This window comes from Phyllobates terribilis, unplaced genomic scaffold, assembly GCF_046119375.1.
Source record: "Phyllobates terribilis strain yellow unplaced genomic scaffold, ASM4611937v1 Scaffold_11__3_contigs__length_659146591, whole genome shotgun sequence".
In the NCBI taxonomy this organism is placed as follows: Eukaryota; Metazoa; Chordata; class Amphibia; order Anura; family Dendrobatidae; genus Phyllobates; species Phyllobates terribilis.
Window position 1 is genome coordinate 189291471 of NW_027362771.1, and position 18616 is coordinate 189310086.

Consider the following 18616-nt stretch of genomic DNA (forward strand, 5'->3'; position numbering starts at 1 on the left):
AGATGGAGCCAGGTCTGTGATGCCAAGAGATGAGAGAATCTGTAGTCGAGGAAATGGTCTACTGTGTCGAAGACAGATGACAGATCCAGGAGGAGGAGGACAGAGCAGTGTCGCTTGGATTTGGCAGTTAGTAGGTCAGTGGTGACTTTAATCAAGGCAGTTTCAGTGGAATAGTGTGGTCTGAAGCCAGACTGTAAGTGGTCAAAGAGGGAGCAGGAGGAGAGGTAGGAGGACAGTTTAAAATGGATGTGTTGTTTCAGTAGTTTTGAGTCAAAGGGGTGAAGTGATATGGGGCGATAGCTAGACAGAGGATGGGTCAGGGGAGGGCTTTTTAAGGATGGGTGTGATCGAGGAATGTTTGAAGCATGAGGGGAAGACACCAGTTGTTATTGACAGGTTGAAAAGGTAGGTTAGGGTTGGGATGAAGACTTTGGTAAGGTTAGGAAAGAGGTGGGACTGGATTGGGTCAAGTTCACAGGTGGTGAAGTGTGATTTAGAGCGTAAACAGGAAAGCTGATCTTCCGTAATGGTGGAGAAGCTAGTTTTGGAGGAAGAAGGTTGAGTAGATCTGAGGAGGGGCTGTGGGGACTTTAGGCAAAAGCTTTGCCTGATGGTGTCAATCTTTTGCTTGAAGAATGAGACAAAGTCTTCAGCTGAGATGAGAGGAGAGGGAGGAGGTGCTGGGGGATGGAGGAAAGAATTGAAAGTGTTGAATAGCTTAGTTTAGGGTTGTGAGATGGGGAGGATATGAGAGATAAGAAGTATGTTTGTTTTGCTGCAGTGAGTGTGGACTTAAAAGTAGTGAGGGACTGCTTGAATGTGATGAAGTGTTCCTTAGAGTGGGACCTTTTCCATCTCTGCTCAGCAACCCTGGAATCCTGTCTCAGTTCTTTAGTCAGGTTGGTGTGCCAGTGTTGCCAGCTGATTGTGCGAGCTTTGATATGTGTAAGAGGAGCGACCGAATCAAGAGGTGCAGCTATTGTGGTTTTATATAATGCGGCAACAACATCTGCATCGTGTAAGGAACTTATGTCTGTAAGAGGGAGAAGGGATTCAGAGAGTGAGTGTAGGTCAAGGTGTTTGCGATTTCTGTGAGGGTGTGCTAGTTTGTGGAGTGGGGATTGTGGACCTGGAAAGGAGAGGGAAGAGAATGTAAGTAGGTTGTGGTCAGAAAGACGGAGAGGTGAGTTAGAGAGGTTAGATAGGGAACAGAGCCGGGTGAAGATGAGGTCCAGTGTGTGGCCCTCTTTGTGAGTGGGTGCGGAAGATCATTGAGCAAGGTCAAAGGAGGAAGTGATAGATAAAAGCTTAGAGACAGATGAGTTGGAAATGTCAATAGGGATGTTGAAGTTGCACATGATGATAGTGGGGATGTCAGCGGAAAAGAAGTGAAGTAGCCAGGTGGTGAAGTGGTCGAAGAAAGTGGTGGCTGGCCCTGGGGGGCGGTAAATGACAGCCAGTTGGAGGTCAGAGGGGGAGTAGATGCAAACACAGTGCACCTCAAAAGAGGGGAGAGTAACGGAGGGCAGCAGTGGGATTTGGGTGAAGGCGCAGTTATCTGACAGAAGAAAACCAATTCCTCTGCCATGCTTGCTGCTGGGGCAGGGGGTGTGGGAAAGGCGGAATCCACCATACAAAAGTGCAGCTGGAAAGGCTGTGTCAGAGGGAGTAAGCTAGGTTTCAGTGATTCCGAGGAAGGAAAGTTTGATAGTAATGAAAACATCTTAGATGTAGGAAAGTTTGTTACAGATGGATCGAGTGTTCCATAGAGCTACTGTTAGTGGGACTGGGGAAGTGGGGGCTGGGCAAATAGGTATAAGGTTAGAAAGGTTGCGAGAGTTTGTGACAGATTGTGGATAGGAGGTGGAAGTGACTGTAGAGATGTGGTGTGGAGAACCAGGATTTGGAGAGATATCACCGGCAGTGAGGAGGAGCAGGGGAAGTGTTAGCAGGTAGGCGCAGGAAAGGGCATGAAGTGGCCGTTTGTGTTTGGAAACACAGGATTGAATGTTGAGGAATAGTTATGAGGAGGAGGTGAGATGCATGGGGAGGATGGAGGGAGAGATGACCAGATCCTTATTAGATGTAGAGATTAGGGGGGTTAGTAGAAAGTGGAGGACTATAGGGGAGAGAGTGAAAACAAACAGTAACATTGTTTACTTTGACTGGGTATCCAGTTTCCTTCAGTTCCCTGCTGGTTAAATTGAAGTCTAATTCAGTGCATCACTGAATTAGACCTCAGACCACAGACCTCAGTCCAGAGCCTCTCACCTAGCCCAATCAGTTTTCATACTTTGCACTGACGAGGGCCAACAGCCCGAAACACCGTGTCTGCAAATGGAGATTCTGATTTGGCTATTATCCTAAGTCATATTGCACGACTCGTTAAAGGGTCGATTGTGACTTGTAAGATTCCTGCTTCCAATAGGTGGCGCTATACAGTTCAAGTCCTCTTTTTCTCTGAAGAGGTAATTTGCATATTAAATTTCCCAGAGGAGCAGTGCATGGCGAATAAGCCTCCTTACCTTGGCATGCCAGAGCTGGTATGTCACTCTCCACAAGGAGAAACGTTGCCCTTTAGACCTCAGTCCAGAGCCTCTCACCTAGCCAAATCAGTTCTCATACTTTGCACTGACGAGGGCCAACAGCCCGAAACACCATGTCTGCAAATTGAGATTCTGATTTGGCTATTATCCTAAGTCATATTGCACGACTCGTTAAAGGGTTGATTGTGACTTGTAGAATTGCTGCTTCCAATAGATGTCACTATACAGTTCAAGTCCTCTTTTTCTCTGAAGAGACAATTTGCATATCACTCTTGTAAAAAATGTTGAGGAAAAAATTATGGAATCACCGGGCTGGGAGGATGTTCATTCAGTTGTTTAGAATCATAGAATCATAGAATGGCAGAGTTGGAAGGGACCTCCTGGGTCATCTGGTCCAACCCCCTGCTCAAAGCAGGATTCACTAAATCATCTCAGACAGATGTCTGTCCAGCCTCTGTTTGAAGACGTCCATTGAAGGGGAACTCACCACCTCTCGTGGCAGCCTGTTCCACTCATTGATCACCCTAACTGTCAAAAAGTTTTTTCTAATATCTAATCTGTGTCTCCTCCCATTCAGTTTCATCCCATTGCTTCTAGTCTTTCCTTGTGCAAATGAGAATAAAGATGATCCTTCTACAATGTGACAGCCCTTGAGATATTTGTAGACAGCTATTAAGTCTCCTCTCAGTCTTCTTTTTTGCAAGCTAAACATTCCCAAATCCTGTAACCATTCCTCATAGAACATGGTTTGCAGACTGGTCACCATTCTGGTCGCTCTTCTCTGAACTTGCTCCAGTTTGTCAGTTTAATGTTGTTGAAAAAAAGCAGATCACAGACATGGCACAAAACTAAAGTCATTTCAAATGGCAACTTTAGGGCTTTAAGAAACACTAAAATAAATCAAGATTAAAAATGTGGTACTCAGTAAGAGTAATTTTTTTCAGACCAAGCAGAGGGAAAAAATTATGGTATCACTCAATTCTGAGGAAAAAATTATGGAATCACCCTGTAAATTTTCATTTTCAAAACTAACACCTGCATCAAATTAGATATGCTCATACCTCTGCATCTAAAAAGGAGTGATCACACCTTGGAGAGCTATTGCACCAAGTGGACTGACATGAATCATGGCTCCAACATGAGAGATATCAATTTAAACAAAGGAGAGGATTATCAAACTCTTAAAAGAAGGTAAATCATCACGCAATGTTGCAAAAGATGTTGGTTGTTCACAGCCAGCTGTGTCTCAAATCTCTACCAAATACAAACAACATGGGAAGGTTGTTAAAGGCATACATACTGGTAGACCAAGGAAGACATCAAAGCGTCAAGACCGGAAACTTAAAGCAATATGTCTCCAAAACAGAAAATGCACAACAAAACAAATGAGGAATGAATGGGAAGAAACTGGAGTCAATGTTTGTGACCGAACTGTAAGAAACCGCCTAAAGGAAATGGGATTTACATACAGAAAAGCTAAACATAAGCCATCATTAACACCTAAACAGATAAAAACAAGGTTACAATGGGCTAAGGAAAAGCAATCATGGACCGTAGATGACTGGGTGAAAGTCATATTCAGTGATGAATCGCGAATCTGCATTGGGCAAGTTGATGATGCTGGAACTTTTGTTTGGTGCCGTTCCAATGAGATTTATAAAGATGACTGCATGAAGAGAACATGCAAATTTCCACAGTTATTGATGATATGGGGCTGCATGTCAGGTAAAGGCACTGGGGAGATGCCTGTCATTACTTCTTCAATAAATGCCCAAGTTTACATTGATATTTTGGACAGTTTTCTTATCCCATCAATTGAAAGGATGTTTGGGGATGATGACATCATTTTTCAAGATGATAATGCATCCTGCCATAGAGCAAAAAACGTGAAAACATTCCTTGAAAGATGACACATAAGGTCAATGTCATGGCCTTCAAATAGTCTCAATCCAATTGAAAATCTTTGGTGGAAGTTGAAGAAAATTGTCCATCACAAGGCTCCAACCTGCAAAGCTGATCTGGCAACAGCAATCAGAGAAAGTTGGAGCCAGATTGATGAAGAGTACTGTTTGTCACTCATTAAGTCCATGCCTCAGAGACTGCAAGCTGTTATTAAAGCCAGAGGTGGTACAACAAAATACTAGTGACGTATTGGAGTGTTCTTTTGCGTGTTTGTTTTTCATGATTCCATAATTTTTTCCTCAGAATTGAGTGATTCCATAATTTTTCCCGCTGCTTGGTCTGAAAAAAATTACCCTTACTGAGTACCACATTTTTAATCTTGATTTCTTTTAGCGTTTCTTAAAACCCTAAAGTTGCCATGTGAAATGACTTTAGTTTTGTGCCATGTCTGTGATCTGCTTTTTTTCAACAACATTAAACAACTGAATGAACATCCTCTGAGCCCGGTGATTCCATAATTTTTGCCAGGGGTTGTATAACACACTTGAGTGATACACTGGTCAAACTACTTCAGCAGACTCACTACTCACAATATATGTGCTAACAAATGCATTCAAGCGTGAAGCAGAGGGGAGAGGCCTGAGTTCATCATTATCAAATAATTACAAATTGAGCCAGATGCATGGTATAACACAGGCAAAGTTAAACAGGCTAGCCATAAAGAAAAGTGGTGAAAGGGGGTCGTGCAGTGGTCAGCTTACAAACATACTGGATTAATGCACACAGGAGAGGTAAAATTAATCACAGAGTGGTGAGCGAGCACTAAAATGATCGAGTGCTTGGAAAAAAATTATGAATGAGGGCAATCTGATGACCCTCTAAAATTTATGAGCATAGGCCGCATGATGACCCTGTTGATATGGTGGAGGAGGGCAAAATTAAGAAGAAACCATGAACCATATACCTTTTTTGGGTGGGAAGGGGTGCATGGGAATACACCAGAACATTTCAATTGGCTCTATGTCCTGCTGCCTGTCATCCAGTGGGGTTGAGAAGTCTGGGCCAATCTAGGCCTTGTTCATTTTGATAAAAGTCAGCCTGTCAGCATTTGCAGTCAGATGCAGCTATCAGTTATTATGCCCCAGGCGGCACTAAAAACCCGCTCTGACAAAACACTAGTGGCAGGTCAGGACTGCACCTACAAGGCGTTCAGACAGTTCATGTCACATGTCAAGCTTGGATATCTAATAGTTGTACGGCACAGAGGAATCACGGAGGATGCTGGTATGGTCGACTAGGTACTCCTTCACCATCTTCCAATACTTTTCCATCCTTGTCAGACTACCCTATGCACCCCTCCGAAAATTATGAGCGAGGGCCGTCTGATGACCCTCTAAAAATTATAAGTGAGGGCCACCTGTTTAACCCTCTAAAAATTATGAGTGAGGGCCATCTGATGACCTTCTAAAAATTATGAGAGAGGGCCATCTGTTTGCCCTTTAAAAATTATGGGCAAGAGCCTCATGATGACCCTGTAAAAATATGGAGAGAGGGACACATGATGATCCTCTAAAAATTTGGAGCGAGGGCCGCATGATGACCTTCTAAAAATTTGGAGCGAGGGCCGCATGATGACCCTCAAAATATTTTGAGTGAGAGCTGCCTATTTACCCTCTAAAAATTATGCGCAAGGGCCACATGATGACCCTCTAAAAATTTGGAGCGAGGCACGCATGAATTGCGCATTTTAATTTAGGTATATACTATATGGCTGCAAACTTTCCGGTATTAATAGGGAAAAGAAAATATGTAGCCCTGAAAGTGACTTTTGTTTTTAGGTTATAGCAGCAGTATACAAGTACTGCAATAGCAATTAAACCCTGACTATATGCCTGCTCTAATCTAAGCTCTCCCTATTGAATTAACTCTCCCTGAACTGCTTCCAGAGGAGAGTGTGCCGAGCATCGCGTCACCAGAGATACAGAAGTTACACACTTTACACTGTTTTACTCACCTGTATGAAGTCAAACATTGTCAGAGGCAGCAGATCATCTAAGATAGCTGTATCCTTTGAAAATCTGTTAAGGATCCGCCCTGAAATTTGTAGAACAAAAAGCCAAATTAATCTCATTGTTAACTTTGCTATATTATGTGAGACATTCTCCATACAGAACATCATTTCAAATGAATTAAAAAAAATAAATATATAATATGGTGCAATTAAAGTTAAATGTTCCATTGTCATATATAGAATATATGATCACATGGCTTGGCTTCTTAAGGTCCATTTACATTGCATAATTATCGTGAACAAATATTCCCTGGATCACTCATTTCATTATAATTTGGTTTGCACAAAAGATCATGGTTTTCGGCAGCACGTCATCTTGTATTACCAGAACCTGCGCTGCCGATAACAATGGCAGCCTATGCGTACTGAACCATCTATTACAGATTACTCAGTGCGCACCTGAGCGCAGCCTGCCTGTGTGCACAGGTTTTTAAACAGCCCCTGATCAGCAAATATTTACCACTTAACGCAGCAAAGTCGGCTAATGTGAACAAACCTTTAGTTTCTAACTTCAGCCTTTAGAAAAGGTGAACAGCTCAAAAAGTCAACCAGAAGGCAAAAAAGATTCTTTTTTTTTGTATAGTTACTATCCCAGATACACAATTTCACAGCAAATGCAATAAATGAATTAAAGAAAGCAAACAATGAACAGCGCAGAATGTAGAAAATAATAAATACCTTAAGGTTTACAAGGCTTTCCAATAACAAATAAAGGATAAAGCACAGTTTCCATAGGCCAGAGAACAGATTGTATCCCAAGAGAGGAAAAGAAAAAAGAAAGAACCATAGAGTCATAAGCAATGCTGAACTTGTACAATATGATTCTCATGCCCATACTTCAGCAGCCTATAAACATACCAGCTCTCATTGTATTGAAAGTAGACATTGGGGTATGAAGAATGGCATTTAACATTTTCTGGTGTAACACCTTGGAGACGGATATGAGACCATGCACTAGTGGCAAACCACGGAATATTCCCATTGCCAGCAAGGAGTCAGCCACACCAACATAAATATAGAACACATAATAAGAGCTTGTTGAGGTCACGATTACTGGGGCCTTAGAGGATTCATTTGTTGGTGTTGTTGTTTTATTAGTTTCAGAACCTCTTCTAAATGAGAAAAAAAGAGAAATTGTTCAGAAAACCTGCAATAATGTGCACTTATCACCTTCTTCTTTACTAATTAAACCTGTCAACAAATTTGATCATACCAAACCGATGACAGGGATAGATAGGAGAACTGGAGATCTGTACAAATATACCTACAAGTGCTGTATTAGTGGCGGTATGACTTTTGAAATAAAGTTTCTCTCCTGCTGTTCCCAAGTGCATGCATTGGGAAGAGACCATAGTTCTGAAGTGCTCTTCAGTTTCTATACTGAGTCCCATCGCCTTATAACCCTCTGCGATTGGCTGTAATAACCATAGAGGAGTCTGATCCAGCTGTGTATCAAAGGTAGTTGGTGAAGAGAGAGAGGTGGGGGGGTTGGAAAGCACTTAATCCAAAAAACAGAGTGCACTTCACAGCTAGAGTCCGCTTTGATTCAACCCACAAGAATAGCAGACAACCGTATTTCAAAAGTCATGCAGCCACTTACTAGAAACAGGTATACAGTATATACTGATAACTATTTTACATTTGGAATATATGTTTTTTTCTTCTTTGCTCCTGTCACGTTTGTAGGCAGTCAGCATGACTGTGCTACTGCTCAGAGTTGTATAAAACACAATTCCACAGATTTACTTTAGAGAAGAATAACATTCATTTCTTTGGGAGATTGTTGTGAGCATGCTATATGACATGTGCAGAGGTCCCTGTGCAGAGAAGGAAAGAATGAGAGAAGAGGTGAACTGTGACAAACTCCAATATAATAGTGTGATTTTGTATTGTCCGTGTATAGATAATAAATTCTAGTGAGATCTGGCCTTTGATGATAAAGAGATGTTAAAAGTGATCTCCACATGACAGGAAAACTATCTCTTTGTACCATGTTAGCCAGTAGATTGAATGTTGAGGAATACTTATGAAGAGGAGGTGAGATGGATGGGGAGGATGGAGGGAGAGATGACCAGTTCCTTACTAGGTGTAGGGATTAGGGGGGTTAGTAGAAAGTGGAGAACTATAGGGTAGAGAGTGAAAACAACAGTATCATTGTTTACTTTGACTGGGTATCCAGTTTCCTTCAGTTCTCTTCTGGTTCAGATGAAAATGAGCATTTCAGATTGGAAAATTTACAGTTTTCATTTAGTTGCCCAATAATTATGCACACATAGATATTCTGTGTACATTCATAATTGATGGCAGGAAAACGCAGCATAAAATATTTTGCATGCATTTTTTATGTTTTTCTCCATTCATTAGAATAGGTCAAAAGCGCTGAAAGAATTGACATGCTGCAGATATGAAACTACTTCAAATCTCCAAGATAAAAATAATCAACATATGGATGAGAATTCAGAAATCTCATTCACTTTTCTAGTTCTAGGAAATCCTTCAGTTTTTATGACAAAACTGAGAGGAAAAAACATGACAAAAAAAGCAGCAAATACTTAATGTGTGCACATGCGAGAAAGACAAAACTTCCCTTTTACTTAAATATTCAGGTTTATTAATCTTTTGGATTGACCGACAGCAATGTGGTTGTACAATAATAAAATGAATGATTAAATATACAAATTGCCTAATACGCCTAATAATTGTGCCCACAGTATATGACCATAAGGCCAAGGCCCTACTATCAGTATTTGGTCAGTATTCAGTCAGTATTTTTTCAGAGGAGTGGGAGCCAAAACCAGGTGAGGAACAATCAGAGAAAAGGTATAATAGAAACAAGTCACCAATTCTGCATTTATCACATACTTCTGGTTTTGATTCCCACTACTGAGAAAAAAAACTGACCGAATACTGACCAAATACTGATAGTTGGGTCATGGCCTAAGTTAGACACTGTTGAAGACAATATTCTATTGCACTTAATGGGTGCCTGCAGTCTACTGGACCCACTAGAAGTGGTGCGGGAAGTATCTCTCGGCTCTAGCTAAAAGAAACTGAGGATAAATGGTAGATTATACTTACTGACTGATAAGCAACAGTCCAGTCAAGGAAGCAGCAACCTGTAAACCACGACAGCAAACACATTATTATTAAAATTTTCATTGATCACAGTGTTATCATATATATAATTATAAATGCACCAACATCAAATATGATTAGTATTATATCTGGTAATCCAAACTAGTATAAACCACAATGTTCAGGGATGCAATTGCGCTATGAACATAGATCAATTACATAAATAATGTGAAACATCATTCACTTATATAAAGAAGTTTACTACTGTATGTACATGTGAAAGATATACTGTATATGCTACATTTTCACAATGGGAAATGCAAAGTTCTAGCCACAAGCAAACTTTAAAGGGGTTGTCCATGCACAAGTATTTGATGACCTATCTACGGGACAGGTCATCAATAGCAGATTGGGGGGAACGTCACTGCTAAGTGTGCAGTTTATTCAAAGCATAGTTTTGTAAACAGCTGCTGCCGTTTAACAGTCTTTAAATCTGTCTGCTGTAGAAGCTAAAGACAGCTGATTGTGTGGCCACCGGATGTTGGACTCCCACCGATCTGCTGTGGATGGCCGATTCCGAAAATAGTACATCAAAAACCTAAGCCCAGACAACCCTTTTAGGCAAGCAAACGATCGCAGTTTTACAATAACAATCCAGTGTGGGTAGCAGGTTGGCACATACTAACAATACTTACAGTTGCCCATGTAATATTATACCAAGTATGGGCAGAATGACTACCTTCAATATGTCTCAACTTATTTTTCCTGACTTGATATAGAATTTTCTCAAAATTATAAAAATCCAGCCATTCACTGTAGCATATGTTACTTTTACATACCTCTGCTAAGAAAATCACTAGAACAAGAATAAGAATGAAGATTAGGCTCTTGTGAGCAGTGGCGTATCTGTAATAAGTGTTCCAAGTGGTAGTTGGCGAAGCGCTGTCCGTGTCATCAAGGAAGCATTCCTGTATTGTATGGATTACATGGTGCAGTTAGGTCATGGTTACAAACACTTACACTACAAGAACGCTTTGTATTTTCATTTATTTTTATTATAAGCTTAAGTCACAGAAATGTTGGTGCTTATGTGCGAAAGATATAGCCAGATCTACATAATTGATGCTTATGCAGTTGCATATATAGACCACAAATTAATAACAAAAAGATATGTCCTGGGGTAAATCTTTTCTTATTTTTTAAAACTATATTGTAAGCCCGGTTGACAAACCTGTTTAATACTGTTAAGGCTGCAGAATGTTTAAAGGGATTGTCCTCTTTTAGAAAACTTAATGCTGTATGCTGTGATAGTTCTAAAAAACCTGAGTACAACTAGCACTTACCCTTCCCTAGGTCTACAACATGCTTTCCGCAGCTGCCCTTGTCTCTGTTGTTTCGTTGCAGCACTGACATCATGTCAACAGCGCTGCAGCTAAGCATTGTACTAAGAAGTACTCAATTTTTTTTTATATAAGTATTGTAACATGTGTTATAAAGTTTTCTAAAAGAGAAGAACCCCTGTAATGACAAACTGTAGTACAAAAGGACAAACATTTAGCATATTTTTGTGCATTAAAGAGGACCTGTCACCAGGTTAAAAGTGGTCAGTTCCTGAGTATTCTGTCTATTTTCTACTTTTTTATTTATTTGTTTTAAATCAGCAATATGGTTCCAGAGATACACGTCTTTTTATCCTGCTCCTCTGATGTCATCACCTTCCGGTCTGGTTCCCATGTCTTGTCCTCCACAGAGTTATCATCATCAACTTCACCCTTTATTCGGGTGACAGGTGGGAAATGATCTTAGCTCCCTGGCCACCTGCCCGATACCCACCTTAAGATTTGCCCTGGCCCAGATGGTTACTACCATGGCCAGTGCCCCTACCACAGCTCGCAGAGTTTGCAACACTACGAAGCACTAAATTGTGTTCTCCATCTCCTCCTGCCCTTGCTATCCAAAAATAAAGTCAGACTTTTAATCTCTTCCAATTAATCAGCTGCAACTGTACCACTGCCAAAATAGAATATTGAAATAGGTAGGCAAAAAGTAAAAAACATGTGTAACTGTGTTGATTTTTTTCCTCACTTTTTTACAATTTATTTATTCTTTTTTTTTGGGGGGGGGGGATTATATATTTGGTTTAAAATGTTCCCACCCATAAAAAAATGCTTAACCTTGAAAAAAGAAGCTGCTACGAAGCAGCAACATACAGCAGTATTGTAGTGACGCCTATGATTGTTAAGTGCTACTAGTCAAACATTTCCAAAACCTTGACCTTTTATTGTTTTCTATTTTTTATATATTTTTATTTATTTATTGTAAATGTTGACAATCCTCCCTCTTCAGCCAAACGGAAATGTAATTTAAGGATAACGAAAATCTATGCTGCGAAGGTTGCTACACATAGGTTTACAGCAGGAGATGAACATTGTGGCAACAGCTAACAGTATGATCGTGGGGAGTACGGTATCTAAAGTAAACATTTAAAACAGGTATTGAAAAAATAAAAAGATACTTTTTATATTAAAGGTGAAATAAAAACACAGCCATATGCCTTTACAAAATATGATGAGATCTGAAAATCTAGGTAGCAAAAGCAAGCACCTGCAACTGCCCGCTGTATTCAGGTGGTATGTGTACATGTCTAATTATAGACTATTTCAGTAACGAAGCAGTCTTAAAATATATTTTAACTCATGGACATACTTTGGTACATAAATAATTGTGTTTAAACTTCAAGATCATGGAGATTTCTCTTTAAGAAAAATTGGCTTCCGCATCTCAAAAAGCAAGAACCACGCTGTCAGTGACACACAACAAGCTTACAAGATTTAAATTCAGATTTTAGTCTGCATTTCAAAATTAACAATGAGTGGTTTAATACTGCCCCTCCTTGTGTGCACTGTGTGAAAAAAGAGAGGATTAAAGTGCTGCTACTGCAGTATATCACAGATCAGTCAATTCATACTCACATTGCGTGACAATACAGATACAGCAGTTCCCTATATATCACTTGCATCTTTGGATTTGTATTCACAGACTGAGATAATCACTTCAAATTTCAATCTACCTCATCAGCACTGAAGTATTACACCACAATCACATTAGGCCTTTTTCTATCCTTATTCTGTGTGCTCTAAGTCCGTATCTTTAATCGTGGCTATGATAACCCCCCTTGTTTGACTGAACTACGCCATATGGTGTGATTGATACAGGGAGTTATGGGGAAGCCCACGCAGCCACTCCTGATGCCATTAGCACGTTTTTTTTATTCTCTAGCAGTGTGTGAAATGGCGCTAGTCATTTTTTTTCTTTTGTTGTTGATCCTAGTGAATCCAATCACAGATTGTTAGAATTTACGTGGAAACAAGGATGTCAGGAAATTCGACTTGAATGCGATTCTACATGGATCGATACACTAATCTCTTCAGTGCCCAGCCTGCACCATGGTGAAACACGATAAACATGAGGATATATATAAGCAGATAACTGAGCATTGAATGCTTAAAGTACTAAGCATGAAGCCAGTAAAGCTATTAAAAATGTAATTTGGCATGCATAACGTAATATGCCTATTGTCTCTTTGGGAAGAGGAGTGTTGCTATATTATAATATTGCATGAAGAAGAGGAAATTATATAATTTAGTCTAGGATGTAGCTAATCTTTTGTTTTGATCCCTACTCCTTCAAATACATTGATAATACAAAAAAACAAGAAAGGACCACAAGCTTTGGCCATTCAACGTCTATCTCTATAAAGCCTGACTTTGCACTGGCGAGTGTGCTTAATACCCCCAATGTCCTATTAGTCCACAAGTGAACACGGGCTGTTTAAAGGATCTGTCCACTTTGAACAATCCATTTTTATTAGCATTGTGCCTCACAAATAAGGTTACATGATCTCCTGCTGCTGGGATTCATATTAGCTGTAATCTATTGGGGAACACAGCAGTCTGTTTTTCTTATGCTCTTTTGTTCTTTGTTATATTTTGCCATGGGAACATAAATTATCAGATTAGGTTAACATTTTCTGTCCTTAATTTTGTTTTCCTTTATTCTTAAAATGAAATCTTCGTACCAACTGTAGTTAAACAACTAACTGTGGTCATGTCTGGTAATCAGCCTAATTTACTAGACTCAGACCACGGCCCCACTATCAGTATTTGGTCAGTATTCATCAGTATTTTTTCTCAGGAGTGGGAGCCAAAATCAGGAGTGGGTGATAAATGCAGAATTGGTGACTTGTTTCTATTATACCTTTTCTCTGATTGATCCCTGGTTTTGGGTCCCACTCCTGAGAAAAAATACTGACCAAATACTGACCAAATACTGATAGTGGGGTCGTGGCCTCAGACTGTGAACTGCTCATCATAATAGTCATTCCATGGGTGGGTTTATGCTGCACCACCTGCTTTTAAATGATTGACAATTAGCTACATATTTGCCAATCCACGGTAATTTAATATACTGTTTAGAGAAACAGACTGCATTTCTGATGCACACAGAACGATCGGCAATTTTCTTGGTAGCCCTTGACCTGTTTATATAGTAAGATGTGCTGCCGAGAATGATAATTTTTAAGCAAGCTTTAAATATCATTTCACCCAATGAAGGAGTGTTTTGCTAATGTGTCGGATGATTTTCAGCCCGTTTACACTAAATTATCAGGAAACAACAATTTCCTAGTTTAAATGCACCCTAAGGCAGCCTATTACTAAATTATAAAAGTGTAATTCAATATGAAAAGAAAGCAAATGTATTTCAATCTCTTATGAATGAAACAATCTGTCACAACTTTTCTTTCAATTTTTTTTCACATGCAGTACAATTTTTAATTGCAGGAATTAATATTAATGGCAACTGTCAGGTCCAATAACGCTATTATCCTGTAGATACAGGGTTAATCTGCAGGTTAATAGTATTACGTTGGTACCCGGCTATTGTACTGAAAGTGCGGCACCCAGGAGAAAATTAACTTTATTTCTCCCAGGAGCCACTGGCTTTCAGTCATGCAGGCATGCCCCTGAGCAATTAGAGTCACTACTCACAGAACGGAGAGCAGTCGCTGTAAGCATGTACCGATACTGTACTGATGTACTGCTGAGCCAGCTGTCACTCAATGCCGGGGTGTGCTCACAGCCGCCGATCTCAGGGCTGTGAGCGGTGACTGTAGCCATGCTGATATGGTAACATGACTGAAAGCCGGCAGCTCCCAAGATCAAAAAAGTTAATTTTCTCCTGGGTGCCGCACTTTCACTACAGCAACCAAGCACCTTCATAATGCTATTAATCTGCAGTTTAACCCTATATCTGCAGGTATATTGTGCTATTGGACCTAACAGGTTCCTTTTAAGACTCTGATTCATCAAAAAGATTTTGCCAGCAAATTTGTCTAGTTTGCAGCTTTTGGTATTTCTACGCCACCTCTGGTCACTCCATCATCGTTTTGAACAGCAGGCTGAGCTTGTACTCTATGACTGGAGTACATTTTTTTTTATTCTGGTGCATGACAGCAGTAAGGTGCATCAAATTCATGAACAGATGCAGCTTTCAAGGCTGTGGTGGGCGAGAGTCAAAAATCTACTCCAGCTTTGGGCTGGGGAATATTTTTGCCATAATTTATACCACTTTCTGGTGTAAATTAGGGTGTATTTGAGGAGCAGTGATTGCCCAACTTTCCACTAAACGTCCTGGAAATAGTGCTGTAAAAGTTGCCCATTGGACAGAAAACTAATTATTGAACATTCTGATATTAATAACGTAAGAGTATAAGACTTGTTTGTACCTTTAAATCTTCCTCATTAATTTCTTCACTGATTTCCATAACACTGTCCTGTGAAGATCGTCTGCTATAAATGTCTAATTCTGGCGATAATTTGGATTGGGGGGCCATTGACATCTTCCTAATGGATGTTCCCCTTCCAAAGGCACCTTGACTTTGTGAAACTGATGTACCAGTCATTAAGTTCAACACAGATTGTCTTCTTCTACCTTGAAAAGTTGGTCCAGTGTTAAGAATGTTACTCCTTGGCAAAATTGCTTCCCCTTGCTCTGAATCTGGAACTAAAGAGAGCTTTCTTTCCTCGGGCTCAGTGGGAGACTCTTCTTCTATTCCACTCATTTGTGGCTGAGATTTTTGCATGATAGACAATTTTCGACTTGATTTCCGTGCGTTAATAATTGAGTTTTTTCGCTTGTCTATAAATTCTGCTGCTTGCTTGAATGACTTATTTTTTACTTCATTCCTAACAACTACTGGATCATTGTCGATGGAGAATCTCCTTAAGGTCTCTGTTAATATTGAATTTCTCCTCTCTGCACTAAAGTTATCAAATGCATCAATCCCCATCAACTGAGAGCTGAAGTCAGGACGTTTATCTTGAAGTTCTGCAAATGTTCCGTAGAAATAACAGCTGCCTTCATGCAGGAGGAGAATTTTGTCAGCTTTCTTAAGTTGTTCTAATTTTGAGGTAACAAGAATTCTGGTCTTGTTGGCCATTAGTTTACAGATGCAGCTAAAAGAAACAAAGTTTATTAAATATAATGTGCATATATTTCATGAGTAAAAAATAGTTCTACATAAAGATTATTTTTAGATATTTATTTTTTTCAGGTTTTTTTTTAATGAAAATAGTACACTGGTAGCTAATATTAACTCTTCAAATCTTCCTTTGAACTACTTCCTCTCCTTGTATTTTAAGGGTTAGGCGAAGAAAAATGTAAACTTGTGCTTACAAACCTTATTAAATCTACATAAAATATTAAATTTACAGCATACATATATATTTTTACATACATTGTTCTACTTTTAAAATATGTTATGTTTTATATTCCATTTAGAATGACAAATTTAAAATTCAGAGTTGGTGAAAATTGAATTACAGGACCTGGTCCTTCAGCCACATCAATCTGTGGTCACTGGATGGAAGCCCTAAGAACACTCTTTCCTAATGGCATCCTTGGCTCTTCTCTTGATTAGCCGGTCTAGCGTAATATTATCATTGCGATGTGATGTACAGGTGTTGGCGCTCCATGCTGGCTAATCAAAAGAAGAGCCACTAAGGCTGTTTTCATGGCTGTTCTGAATTGATTCACACTAACTCTATTCAGCATATATGAAAATTAGAAACCCAAGTTATTGTACACCTTAAAGTGAAAGCTCAACCTTTAACCCAATGTCATTTATTACTTTAAAATGTGGAAAGGTTGGAAGAACGGCTCACCTCTTCAGGTTGTGTACCATAACCATAGATATCGCTTGGATTCATTCAGCTGCTGCAGACTAACCAAAGGAACGACCATGATTGTTGTAATAATGGGTTAAATTCTGCACTTCTGGAACAAAGGATCAAAGATGAATGAAGCCAAAGATCCAGGAGATAAAAAATTTGATCTATTGGTCTTTGCATTTCGAAGTAGCAACACTTCTTCAGGACAAACCACATATCATCTTCTTCAGGGCAGATTCTGTGGTTTGTCCTGAAGAAGTGTAGCTACTTCGAAACGTGTAGACAAATAAACTGCGTATTTTACCTCCTAGTTCCCTGGCTTCATTCATCTTTAATCCTTTGGTCCGGCACAGCTGAATTTAACCCATTATTCCTACAATCATCATTTTTTACTTTAACATTTTGGCAGAATAATTGTTTAGTATAACTGTATAGCAATAAGATCTTTAATTTACTGATTCAAAGCACTAAAGGCTTAAAGCCTGGCAACTTCCATGCACCAATAAGGAAAACTTACTATTAGTTTTTTTAGTTCAATATTTAAATTATGCCAGAAATGCTCAAGTCCCATTAGTGCCAGCAATTTTTAATGCTATATCTATATAAAGGATTTAGACCTCTGTTTCTGGTAGGTAGCTATGTTGGGTGCGGAAGTAGCAGTTTCATCCAATCCCTGTTACACACACATTGGGTCAAGTTACATCTCTGCTCTAAGTAAAAAAATGCTCCAATTACTGTAAAGATACATTAAGAAATGAATCAACACAAAAATGTTTACCCTTTTAAGAAAAATTGTATTATCCAACTTTTTAAATGAATAACCTATCTTTAGAATAGACAATTATCATTAGATCAGTGGGGGTGGGGGCCACTTTTGTCACTCCACCCGGTCGAATGTCTGTAGCCTCTTTAATGTTTACATCAGATTAAAGCCAATTCTTACTTGTAAATGAAGTCTTTATAGTATTGGCAGTGCAAGGTATCTAAAGACTAGTCAGTCAGTATTATACTGGTGTGGGTCAACTCTTGTCATCCCTGCCAATAGGTCGTTTGAAGGTACCATGGTAGCTTCTTTAATGTTCATCTAGAATACATGTGTATTTAGAGCAAGGTCTCATTCAGGTGAATTTTTAGAGGCCAAAATAAATATATAAAATAAATACTTTTAAAGGGACTCTGTCAGCACAGAGTGACTGTTCAAAGCAAGTCCAGGTGCTCGGTGCTCCATGGCGTGGCCAATCATTTAAATACACCTTCCCACCTACTTGGTTTCCCTCTATCTCCTCCCTTCTCTGGCTCTATGAAGCCAGAGCTGTCAATCAAAGAAGAGGGGGCCTGAAGATGGAGGGGAAACAAGCAGGTGGGAAGGTGTATTTAAATGATCGGCCACAACGTGAAGCACCGAGCAGTGAGACTTTTGAAAAGTTTGAACAAGTCATCCTGTGCTGACAGAGTCCCTTTAGGCTGTGTGCCCACTATGCGTTTTTTAAGCGTTTCCGCAGCGGCAATTCCACTGCAGAAATGCTTAAAAAACACTTGGTAGAAGGTCTGCTATCCCCAATGATAATCTGCATGTGCTGTGCACATGCCGCGGAAATTTCCGCTGCGGATTATCATTGCGGAAAAATCCACAGCACTACCAATTATTTTGTGTAATCGCGGCATTTTAGACGCCATTGACTAGCATTGAATCACTTAATATCCGCATGACTACATCAGGAAGAGCAAAGTAATGCTTAAAAAGGAGTTGGTCAATATTCGGAGAGCTGAAAATGATACAAAAACTTGAAAGA

General features: G+C 39.6%; 1 protein-coding gene across 1 annotated transcript in view; it reads right to left on the reverse strand.

Moving 5' to 3' along the window:
• Nucleotides 1-18616, reverse strand: part of CFTR (CF transmembrane conductance regulator) — a 229417-nt gene that overhangs the window by 45319 nt on the left and 165482 nt on the right. Inside the window, exons 14-18 of the mRNA XM_073651905.1 lie at nucleotides 15380-16109; nucleotides 10434-10562; nucleotides 9598-9635; nucleotides 7378-7631; nucleotides 6463-6542 (exon numbers count right to left, since the gene is read on the reverse strand). Coding sequence (XP_073508006.1) covers nucleotides 6463-6542; nucleotides 7378-7631; nucleotides 9598-9635; nucleotides 10434-10562; nucleotides 15380-16109 — 1231 coding nt within the window. The remainder of the gene's footprint in view (nucleotides 1-6462; nucleotides 6543-7377; nucleotides 7632-9597; nucleotides 9636-10433; nucleotides 10563-15379; nucleotides 16110-18616) is intronic.